This window comes from Rattus norvegicus, chromosome 3 (assembly GCF_036323735.1).
Source record: "Rattus norvegicus strain BN/NHsdMcwi chromosome 3, GRCr8, whole genome shotgun sequence".
NCBI lineage: Eukaryota > Metazoa > Chordata > Mammalia > Rodentia > Muridae > Rattus > Rattus norvegicus.
Genome location: NC_086021.1, coordinates 98,877,059 through 98,888,807, shown reverse-complemented (window position 1 = coordinate 98,888,807; position 11,749 = coordinate 98,877,059). Strand labels below are relative to the sequence as shown.

Genomic DNA, 11,749 nt, shown 5'->3' with positions numbered 1-11,749 from the left:
GGAGGCTCTCATTCTACACTGGGCAGAGTCTGAACATAGAAAACCTCAAAGCCCAGTCCCACAGTGACACACTTCCTCCAACAAGGCCACCCCTCCTAATAGTGCCACTCCCTGTGGGCCAAGCACTCAAACAAGAGTCTATGGGGCCCAAACCCAGTCAAACCACCAAACCAGGGCATTCCCTAGGCCTGTCATGTCTACAGTCTGAGACAACTAACTGTCTGCTATTAATACACCTACACGTTTCTTCAGCCGCCAGCTTAGCGACCCAAGGGTGTGGCACCTGTCCCTCGTGAAAGTAGCCACAACAAGAGCGCACACAGCAGCAAAAAGACTTTCTGTTCCCAGTGTGGAACAGGAAGAAAGAGAGCTGGGTGGGGCTAGTCTCAAGCTTTTCTCACAAAGCCCTCTGAAGAGCTGCCTGAGGTGTGGGGGTCCATGAAAACTACCTTAACCCCTTCTAAGGACCCGAGAATGTCCCAGCAGGCTCCACTTCTCTAAGGAGGCCCCACCTTTTTATCTTCACACTAGGAAACAAGTCTCAGATGCATAGACTTTGGGAGACAAAGGACATCCAAACCACAGCATCGAGGACCCAAGAGATTAAGCAGAAAACTAAGGGTGAGTTGACTTCTGCTCAGGAGGCAAAATGGCCGGGTTTAAAATCCAGACTGTTCAACCTCCTCCTCCAGGGCCCCTTGAGATCAATTTGCGTGTCTGGGCTACAATATTCTAGTCTATAGACAAGAGACTGTGATGGCTCCACCCCACGGGGTGCTGTGAGGACTGGCCTGATGTGGATTAAACACCTGGCAAGATTCCAGCCTTCCATAAACCCTAAGTGTTAGGATGTGCCCTTGCCAAGAACAATGACATTTGTTGGTCCTCAGAGTTGAGCTGCTAATCTGAAATGGCCTCCTTGCTTGGAAATGAAGTAAATACATGGATAGTTTCAGCATACTGACACAAGGCAGAACACCCAAGAAGGCCCAAGTGCTTAAGAGAGGTCAGCCCAGGAAATAAAGATGATGTCGTATAAATTTGACTAAAAGAGAAGCTGGCTCCCTTCTCATCTCTGTGTCTTTCTCGGTTTTTCCTGAAAGATGTGTTCCTTTGTCTGGCACTCCACCTTCCACTGACAGGCACTCCTAATCCCAGCTCTCCTGCCCTGACCTTGAACACCACCAGCTCTGCCTGGTGTCCTCCACCCACTCACAGCTTGTGGATTTGGTTCACCCTTTGATAACTGTACAGTGCAGGCCCAGTGACCATCCAATCTGAAGCCTTCCTGGAGCCTTCAACACGAGGGGTTAATAGCACTGAGCTGCCCAGAACTGTTTCCATGAGGCCTCTGTTTCGTCAAAGAAAAGCAAAGACTATCAGCCCCGTGGTGGCTTTAACTGATAGAGTTGTTTATCTCTAATAAACTGAAGGCAGTTCAGAGTGAAGAAGAGACTTTAGGCAAACTCTGAGGATCCAGGGTTTCTCCATGCTGTGATCTGTCATCCTTGGCTTTCCTCCAGCTGTCCTACAATTTGTAGTCACAGGGATCCGCTGCCCTTCCAGACCTCAGTTCTGCATTGCAGGCAGAAAGGGGAAGGGGAAGCAATAAAGACAACAGTTTGACTCGTTGTCCAAAAGCATAACACACAGTCACCTAGGAGTGAGCAGTGCAGACGAGCCCACTGGTGTATATAGGTGATATTAGCAAGGAGGAAAACTAAAGTAATATAGGAAGAAAGCTGTGACCTGTAAAGCCAAAGCTGGCTTACTACCTGTTTTTATAAATAAAGTTTTATTAAATGCAGCTGTGCCCATTTGTTTACAATACTAAAATATCAATGTTGAGTCATGTAAAGAAACTATCTCGTATCCAGAGTTTAAAATGTTTGCTCTCTGATCCTTTACAGAAAAACCTGCAAATCCTCCTGGAGCAGATAAGGTGTAGAGGCTGACAAAGTATCAGCAAAAGACAGACTTCTCCCCAGGCCCAGAAAACCCTTATAAAGAACCCCTATACCTTATGCCCAACTTTAAAGCTGGTTTATGCGAGACGATGCGCAGAATCCAGACTTGTGGCAATTTGACTTGGGAGCTGACTCAAGCAGTGGGGACCATGCCGAGGTGGAGCTTTGCAGACAGATAGTTCATCTAGAGGATGCCAAGACACGTGAACTAATGCGTGACATCCGTTGGCCCATTGGTATGTGTCCTTCCCCCAAAGCTGTGATTAAAGGCAGTCTGCCCCGTTGTGTAATGCACATGCTGAGAATTCACACTCACACCCTCACGCTTGCAGAGAAAGCACCCTTACCCCCTGAGCCACCTTCCTAACATAGTGAGACAGGTTCTCACTATGTAGCCCAGGCTGGCCTGAGACTCACTATGTAACCCAGGCTGGCTTAAAACTAACCATCCTATCTGAACCTCCCTACACTGGCATGATAGCCATGGCCCACCTGCCCTCTATCTTCACACTTTAATTTCCAGGTTGAGCTCACTGACTTTGCACTCACCAAGAATGAAACAGTCACAGTGTCAACTGGCCTGAATGCACATCAAACTGCAGCTTCAGGGAATAATCCCAAAACAGACCAGTTTCTCTTGAAGACCAATGCCAGCTTGCTTGAGTCAGAATATTACATACACAAACACACACAAATACACACACACACACACACACACACACACACAAAGGCAAATGGTTGTTAGCAATTTCTTCCTATTGTTCAATCTCCTGTTGTCATGCTTGGATGTGAGCTCCTGAGAAAGGACAGTGACAGGACACTAATGAGCAGTGAAAGAGCCCCCTCAGTCTCCTGGTTTGGTCTCTCCCTGGCTAACACACAGGAATTTCAACATGATTCTCTAGGCCACCTGTAATAAACACCTTTCTGGATGCTCCAAATGAAATTGGTAAGACGGCGGATGAATTACGCCTGGAGTCCAACTTCCGTGAGACCTGAACACAAGAAGTCCTTGAGCAGTGTTATCTGTGAGGGCTCCCTCTTCCAGCCGCAGGCCTGACAGAGTACCTTAAAAGCCTCTCCTGAGGACTGCAACTACAGAAGAATTCTGTAGATAAGACAGTGTTCTCAAAAGCCTTTGGATACCTTTGCTTAGCTACATCACATTCAGCCCTTGGTCAAGCACACATGGGGTGCTCCCTCCTTCATGTACTCTGAGGTGGGCAACCAGTGTCACTCCTTTCCTAGTGGAGAGTGGAGCTGTCCATTAAAACCAGCAAATCTATAGTTAAATGTGTTTCAATTTTATATTTTAACAAATAGTACTGATTCCCACACCCTTTTCCCTTGCTGTGCTGGGAATTGTACCGGGGACATTGTGCATGTCAGGCAAGCACTCTAACACAACCCTTTATCTGTCTCTCGGTATGCTTGTCCAAGCCTACTTTTTTGAGACAAATCTCACTAAGTTGCCCAGGCTGGCCTTGAATTTACTCTAGCCCAGACAGGCCTTGAACTTTTGACCCTCCTACCTCAATTGGGATTACAGCCCTTTACCACCAGGCCCTACTAATAAAACAGTAATTGAAATACTCTAAACCCGACATCTTTATAGCCAACCACACAAGCAATAAGTCTGGAACCATTTCCACAATAAAACCAGCTCCGCCTAGGGCAAACTTGCCTGCCCAACAATGGTGCTAGGGAGAAACGAGAGAAAAGTCAGTCCTGCCAGATGCCCTGGTGTAAAAGACCCCACTCAAGCCTGGTCCCCAGGGTACCCTTGTCAGGGAGTGGCTGCATTCGGAGTTTCTCCCAACCACACCCTTCTGGAAGCACCAGCTTGGATCGTAGGGCCAAGGATGCATCCTGATAAAGGGGCCAAGGATGCATCTTGATCAAGGGACGTGCCAGCAACGGTAACAGAATGGAGGAGTCCCAGGATGGCAGGGGCGGAAGGCAGGAGATGGTGTTGGCCTTAGATAAAGCAAAGGGGCCTTCTGGATGGGCTCCCGGGGTAATCGCCCCACCTCGCCCAGAGCCGGACGTGGCACGCGCTGGGGACAGCGAGCAGGAAGTCGTACCGGGGGCGCGGCTTGGGCAGCGTTGCAAGTGCAGCGGAGGGCCGTGCAGCAGGTGTACCTGAGGGCACCGCCGGGTGTGAACACCAGGTCTCTGCCTCAGCCAGGACGCTAGAGCCCAGGCGGGTGAACGGACGGTACGTTCTGGAAGGGGTAGGTAAGCGGCCCGGGAAAGGGGATACAGCATTGAGAAGCTCAGAGGCTTTGGTCTGGACATCCAGAATGGACTTTATCTGGAGGAGGTGACGTGGTTTCTGGACTCTGAAAGTGCTGCTTGGATCTCCGGGACTTCAGGTCCTCCTGACTAGGTCTGGAAGCGGTAAAAATGGGAGTAGGAAGAAAGGAGAGGACTGCAACAAGGTCTTCCCGAGTGACCTGAGCTCGTAGGATGGGGGAGGTGCAACGGTGGGGATCCGGGCGCCAAGGGCTGGTGTGGGGGTCTCCAGAAATAGAATGGTGGTATTCCATTTTCTGGGAAGATGGTGAAGATGCACCTGACCAAGTCTAGTGGATCTGAAGAGGCCAGGGGAACAGTGTGGGTGGAGGGGAGAATGACAGAACCTTCCAGAAAATGGGAGAGGCCATAGCACTTGAAAATTCTCCCCGGCCTCCGGGTATTCCCGGAAGAAGAGGGCAGGTTTGTGGGTACAGGTGCAGACCTGCGGGCGCGCTCCTGACGGCCGCGAAGTGGGAAAGGCCCTGAGAGCTGGCCCTTTAAGACTGTTCGTAGGCGTGTCAGGAAATGCTTCTGGGCCCGCCCCGCTCGGTAAGTGGCCCGGGACTGGCGACGCTGAGCCGGAACTTGAATTCAGTTCGTGGCAGCCGCGGGGCCTTGCTCCGGCCAGGCCCCTGTCCGTGTCCCTCGAGACGCCTCCCGGAACCTCGGTGATCTGATCCCTGCCGCACGCCCTCCCTTCGGCTCCGCGGGTGCTTCCGGGGGCTCCCGCAGCCCATGCCTCCCTCTCCCGCTCTCTCGCTTCTTTTCTCCCTGAGACTCACATGCCTCCTGTCGTCAAGCAGGCCATGGCTGTCAGGGCCTACATCCTTAGTTAGGCCCCTTCTCCCTTCCCTGGGTCTTGCTTCATGAGTCCCACCCCTCGACCCCCCACCCCCGGGAGAGAACAAGATGAGGAGCGGTGCACCTCGGCAAATCCGGAAGCAGAACTTCATCCAAGAAGGAGGGGACCGATAGGTCACCCCATGTGACAATTGAATCCTGCAGCCACAGGCCCTAGCAGCTTGAAGCCCTGTAGTCCAGGGAATGCTTCTGGCAGTGAGGTGACCCAGCTCTTCTGCCACCATGAACAGGGTCCCTCTGAAGCGGTCCAGGATCCTGCGCATGGCGCTGACTGGAGCCTCTGCTGTCTCTGAGGAGGCAGACAGCGAGAACAAGCCATTTCTGCTACGGGCTCTGCAGATCGCGCTGGTGGTTTCTCTCTACTGGGTCACCTCCATCTCCATGGTATTCCTCAACAAGTACCTGCTGGACAGCCCCTCCCTGCAGCTGGATACCCCCATCTTCGTCACCTTCTACCAATGCCTGGTGACCTCACTGCTGTGCAAGGGCCTCAGCACTCTGGCCACCTGCTGCCCTGGCATGGTAGACTTCCCCACCCTAAACCTGGACCTCAAGGTGGCCCGAAGTGTGCTGCCGCTGTCCGTGGTCTTTATCGGCATGATAACCTTCAATAACCTCTGCCTCAAGTACGTGGGGGTGGCCTTCTACAACGTGGGACGCTCGCTCACTACCGTGTTCAATGTGCTTCTCTCCTACCTGCTGCTTAAACAGACCACTTCCTTTTATGCCCTGCTCACCTGTGCCATCATCATTGGTGAGTGGGGCTGGGGGTTGGGGGGGTGGATGCTGGGGGGAGCAGGAATCCTGAAGATAAACACATGACACTGTATCTGTCTCAGGTCTCCTCTATCACCAGTCATAGGAAGAGATCTGTAGAGAACAAATTACTTCCTTACTGTGTCTCCGTGAGTTAGGGATCCAGCCAGGGTGAAAATAATAACGTTAGCAGACACTTACAGCAAAGCCAACCAGGCACTCAGATCTAAGCACTTGATCCATATGAACCTAACTGACCCCCATTACGAGGTGAGATGCAGCTGCGTTTTACAGAGAGAAGCCTGAGGTACAGAGAAGCTAAGTATCTGGGATCACACAGCTAATCACTGGCGGAGCTGGGATTTGAACATGGGCAACTACCTCTGTAGATCACACTCTTGGCTGCCACGCCACTGTTCTTCTCTACCAGTCAAGGATGATCTCAGGCAATCACGACTGGCACAGGTACCTCTACCCGCTGAGCCATTTCACTGGTCCAATATGTGTGTGTGCTTTAAGAGGCTCTAACTGCCTCTTCGGATGTGACCATAAAGAATTACTTTTAGGAATGTTGGGGTGATCATTACACACTAGCATCCTCTTTAGGTACCGGCAAGCCCTCTGAGTGGCGGCATCTCTGCGAAACTGCAGCCTGGAGAGGTTGTGCTCCTCGCCACAGCCCCACAGCTAAGAAGAGGCAGTCTGGGATGCAGTCCCATGCTGGCCACACTCCCTGGCCTGTGTTTCAACCCAGTCTGCTTGGTTCCTGCCCATTGGGAGTTAGCATGATACAGACCAGCACTAGAACTACGGGCCAAGTGTGCTTTTAAATGAAAGCCCGGGAAGTTTGAAACATCCAGTTCCTCAGCGTCAGTCGCTGTATCCTGATTCTGCAACCATCTTTTCAGGGCCCGGTAGTCACATATAGCTAGGGGCTCTTGGCTTGGACAGCATGTGTTAGGGAACATGTTTGCCACTTTGAATTCATTTAGTGGCTGCTGGGTTACAGAGACCAGGGCATCTTTTCCCTCAGAGTCCCGGATGAATGGAAAGCAACCTTCGTTTGTACCTGCTCTGGTTTTTAGTCTGTCTTGTTTGGCCTACTTAGATGTCCCTGGGTGTCTCTGAGGCCCAGGCTTGGTGCTCTAGTTGTAGGGACCAGGCCAACCTGTACCATCTTCCCTAGAAATGTTCCCCAGGTTGGACAGCTCCCGGATTCAGGGGTACGGGGAGAGAGGTCAGCACTGCCAGCACCTCTCCCACTGCCCCCACATATGTAGCCTAGGAGAGCTGGAACGCCTTCAGTTCTCACCATCTACAAGCTACCCTAGGGTCCCGCTTCAGCCCACCAGCCCTGCCAACGTTAGAGGGGATGGCCCTCCTATCGGAAGAACACACATGCAGGAAGGCACAGTCGCAGGAGAACCTGAGCCTGGGTCCCCAAAGTAACAAGTAGCTGAGAGTGAGGCACCTGAGAGCCATGGCGGCCTGCCCAAGTGGCACTGGAAAGTGGAGCTCTCTGCTGCCCCCAATACTGGCCCATCTGTTTCCTCTCCTCTCCCTTCCTCCTTTGAGGGAGGCCCATCTCTGGCAGCCATGGCCTCCTACGCATGGAGTACTTTGCAACGCCTCTCGGGCTCACAGCCCCTGCAGGGTCTAGGTCCTTGAGAATGGAGAATGGAGTCACTTCTGAACTCAAGTGGTAACCAACAGGAGGCATGGGTTGCTCTGGCTGCACAGGGAAACCCATAGTGGGCTCTACTGAGCCAAGTGCCAATGGTGCTGGAGGGCCTCGTGCCCCTGTTCTGAGATAGCATCTTGCTATGTTGCCCAGGCTGGCCCTGCCCCCAGGTCTGAGGTAACTGGGTCTGCAGGAGCACGACCTTGCCTCTCTCCAGCTTCTCTAAGACTTGTGCCTTTCTCTTAGCAGTCTCCATCCACTCATCCTCCATCCACTGATCAGCTATTAGTTTGTGTCCAAGTATTTGCCAGGCTCTGTACCAAGTTTTAGGGTACAAGTTTGAGAAAGGTAGGGTGGGGTCCTCACTCCTGGTGCATGGCAGATGTTGATGTTGATGGCAGAAACAATAGTTACACTAGATGGTAAGGGCTGTGGGTATCGAGAGGGAGCAGGGAGCATGAGGGATAATCTGATTAGGTCTTGCTGAGAAGTCCTTGCTGGAATGAGACTGCTCAAGTAGTACAGGCTAGGAACACACATTTGAGTGAGTGCAGTGTTTCCTGAGGGCAGTGGGGAACCACAGAGGAAATATCCACTGTAGGAAGATCGTTCGAGTCATAAGACAGAGAGTAGGTCGGTTAACATGGGAGCAGGAGCATGGTCCCAATTTTTACAGATGAAGGAAATTGGAACTCAGAGAGGTCTCCCAAGCAGCTCAGCTTCAAAATCACAGAGCAGTCAGAGGCCTGATCGCTCTGATGCCTGTGCTGGTCCTGCTGTTTCCTGCAGCAGCAATAATTCTCTGCCTTGTGGGAATGCAGGGTCTAAATAAAGAGACCATAGCGTCTGCCAGCCAGGGGCAGGCAAGGAGCATTGTGTAAACAGCAGGAAGCCCAGTGCTGTGGCCTAGGGAGGCATGGAGGTTCTTACAGCAGAGAGTGACCCTAGAAGGAATAGAGTCCTGGAGTGACTATAAGCAGCATCAGGCCATGAGCAGCTCTGACCTAATGCTCACGCTGCAAGAAGCCAGGGCTTAGAGCCCGTTTCCTTTTTAGTGCTCAAGGTCACTTTACAAGGCCATCAGGCACCTATGCTATTTTATAGCCCTCATTGCACTGGGTATTGGTATAATTTGGGAGGAGGGGGATTATGCCCTCTTGGCTCCCTTTATCTACAGGCCATTTCTATGCCCACTTTAACCCATACAGCTCCCAAATAAAAGACACAGAAACCTGGTATTTTTATTAGCATGCTGCTGGCACTATGCAGGGCAGGTTCTGAACCATTCTAACCCTCTAAGCTGTTAATGCCAAGATAAATGCCCTGTTACTTGCCCTCTGAGTCTTTCTCTGGCTTGCTCTGCCCCATGTGTGCCCTCATGGTGAATCCTCCTGGTGTCTCCGCGTGGTCTCTCCACACCTTTCTGCTCCTCTCTCTACCCCAGATGCTCTCACTGGGATCGGACATCCCAGCTCTACTGTCCTCTCCCGCCCAGTCATAGGCTGATTGGCTCTTTATTAACCAATCAGAGATTATGGGAAACAGTTTTTACATAACATTGAGACCGGAAGATGCTTGACCCTCAAGAGCTTACCTGTTGTCTGTACTGTAGCCAGATGTCTGGGCACAAAAACCAGCAGGTGAACGCACAGTACACAAGACTGACCCCCAACAGAGGGGGAAGACTGGTTTTCATTCTGGGTTCCACCTCCATGGCCCATGCAGAGGTTAGACTTTGTATATGCCGATGATGAGGTCAGAATCCCGTCCCTCTCCCTCCTGTCCTCTTCCCTCTTTACCTTGTCACTCCTCTGTCTCTGTTGCAGGTGGTTTCTGGCTGGGAATAGATCAAGAGGGAGCTGAGGGCACCCTGTCCCTGACGGGCACCATCTTCGGGGTGCTGGCCAGCCTCTGTGTCTCACTCAATGCCATCTACACCAAGAAGGTGCTCCCTGCCGTAGACCACAGTATCTGGCGCCTAACCTTCTATAACAACGTCAACGCCTGTGTGCTCTTCTTGCCCCTGATGGTAGTGCTGGGCGAGCTCCATGCTCTCCTGGCCTTCGCTCATCTGAACAGCGCCCACTTCTGGGTCATGATGACGCTGGGTGGACTCTTCGGCTTTGCCATTGGCTATGTGACAGGACTGCAGATCAAATTCACCAGTCCCCTGACCCATAATGTGTCGGGCACAGCCAAGGCCTGTGCACAGACAGTGCTGGCTGTGCTCTACTATGAAGAGATTAAGAGCTTCCTGTGGTGGACAAGCAACTTGATGGTGCTGGGTGGCTCCTCTGCCTACACCTGGGTCAGGGGCTGGGAGATGCAGAAGACCCAGGAGGACCCCAGCTCCAAAGAGGGTGAGAAGAGTGCTATCGGGGTGTGAGCTCCTTCAAGGACCCAGGGCTGAGCTCAGGTGGGGCCTACCCAGCACTGCAGGCTTCCCACAGAGCCAACTGGGTATGGCCCTGAGCAACATTGTTTACATCCTCCTCAGAGTATGATCTAAGAGGAGCCAGGTTCTTTCCTGGTAATGTCTGAAAGCTGCCAAATCTCTTATCTGCCCCCATCTTCTTGTCTTGGGAAAGCCCTACTGGGAGTGGCACCCTTCCTGCCTTCTCCTGGGGCCTGACTACCTCCATATCGCCTCTGGGGTTGGGTCCAGCTGCAGTCTTTGGGGACGGGACTGATGAAGTGATGTCTTACTTTCTACACAAGGGAGATGGGTTGTGACCCTACTATAACTAGTTGAAGGGAGCTGGGTGACCCCCCACATCTCTGCGGCCCTGGGCAGGTAGCATAATAGGTCAGGTGCTATTAACATCAGTAACACTCCAGACTAGCTTTGGAGGCCCTTGGGAGCTGAACCAAGCAAGAGAGGAAATGGCCATTCTGCTCTCTTCTGTGTGGATGGGTATGACAGGCCAACTGTCCATGGGAACTGCACCCAGGGTGGCTGAGAAAACACTCACCTTTGTACTCTATATTTGCAGCTTTAAACAGAGGGAGCCACGAGTTTTACACATTAAGTAGAGAGATGAATGCCTCCACAGCCCCTAACCCCAGCTTTTCCTGCCTGACTTCTCTTGGTCCAGAGGGGTCACCATCCTGTTCTCCAACACCTGGCCCAGCTACATGGCTGTCCCCTCTTTCTGTACTCCCTTTTTCCCCATCAGCCTACCCCAATGCCTCTATCTGCAGGCAGGAAGAGGGGTCCACTCATAGCCTCTGTTCCCATGTGCTTGGACCCCCGAGCCCTTCGTGACGTAAGAGACACTTACCTTCTCTGAGGCTGGAGCTGAAAGGGCCCACTGATTCTCTGAGTTAGCCCATCAGGCTCCTGTCACAAGACAGCCTACACCCGTGTGGCTAAGAACAGTGGAGGTTGGTTTATAAGTCCACATAAACCCAGTGTTTCAGAGGAAACCCCTCTGTTCACATTCTCACATGGTAGAGGCACAGATAAAATCCCTCGGGCCTCTTATACAGGAGTACTAGCCCCATTCATGAGGGCTCCACCCCATGACCTAATCACCCCCAAAGCCTTCAACATACGGACTCCCACATGAATTTGGGGACAGAAGTACCGGACCATGATACCCCAGCACCACACCCTCCTAACCTCAGGGTAGCTGTCACTGTTCTAGTCCCTTCTGTTTGGCCTTTTTTACCCCCATGTCCTTGGGGTAATGTTTGATGTCTTTGTCCCTTTCATGAAAAGATGGGGAAACTGTGTTTGCCTTTGATTTCTACTTCCCACAGGTTCTAATGAAGTTGGTGGGGCCTGCTGGCCTGAGTTGTATGTGATTTAATAAAACAAACAAACAACGCACGATAGAGCATGTGTGTATGGACTGAGAGACACAGGGCCCAGTGGGGATCTAAAACCCAAGTCTGTGGGGACCCAGCTACAACAAGCAGCCTTCCTTCCTGGTCCTAGAAAGAATCTCTTAGGACAAGGATTTTCCAAATACCTACTCTGGGAAGTGGGTGTCCAGAATTCAAGTTTTCATCAGTACCAGCTGCCACTGCTGCCACTGACTTTGTGTTTACTGCGGCTGTCCACCTGTCCCTTACCTTCACAGCCATTCCTATTGTGTGGGATGGGAGGCATCACTGACCCTCCCCCCCCATCTTACAGATGAGGACACTGAGGTTCAGAGAGGCTTGTGAGGAAGAAGTAGCA

The 11,749-nt window shown here is 52.0% G+C and overlaps 1 protein-coding gene across 4 annotated transcripts; it reads left to right on the top strand.

The window, feature by feature from the left end:
* Positions 1-1,396: 1,396 nt before the first annotated feature.
* Slc35c1 (solute carrier family 35 member C1) lies at positions 1,397-11,395 on the top strand. Of its 4 annotated transcripts, none has more exons than XM_006234568.4 (3): positions 1,397-4,185; positions 5,357-5,880; positions 9,390-11,395. In XM_006234568.4, the coding sequence occupies exons 2-3, from the start codon at positions 5,388-5,390 to the stop codon at positions 9,947-9,949; spliced, it is 1,053 nt and encodes a 350-aa protein (XP_006234630.1). In that variant the 5' UTR covers positions 1,397-4,185; positions 5,357-5,387; the 3' UTR covers positions 9,950-11,395. The 4 variants fall into 4 exon arrangements, with proteins under 4 accessions (XP_006234630.1, XP_008760248.1, XP_038960836.1 ...); XM_008762026.3 differs by having other exon boundaries at positions 1,397-4,201; XM_039104908.2 differs by having other exon boundaries at positions 1,397-4,205.
* The last annotated feature ends 354 nt before the right edge of the window (positions 11,396-11,749 follow it).

Bases quoted from the DNA above. Each gene is read 5' to 3' on its own strand.
- Slc35c1 (NM_001107748.1), top strand. From the start codon at position 5,349: ATGAACAGGGTCCCTCTGAAGCGGTCCAGGATCCTGCGCATGGCGCTG. The intron at 5,881-9,389 runs GTGAGTGGGGCT...TCTCTGTTGCAG, and splicing joins CACCTGTGCCATCATCATTG to GTGGTTTCTGGCTGGGAATA.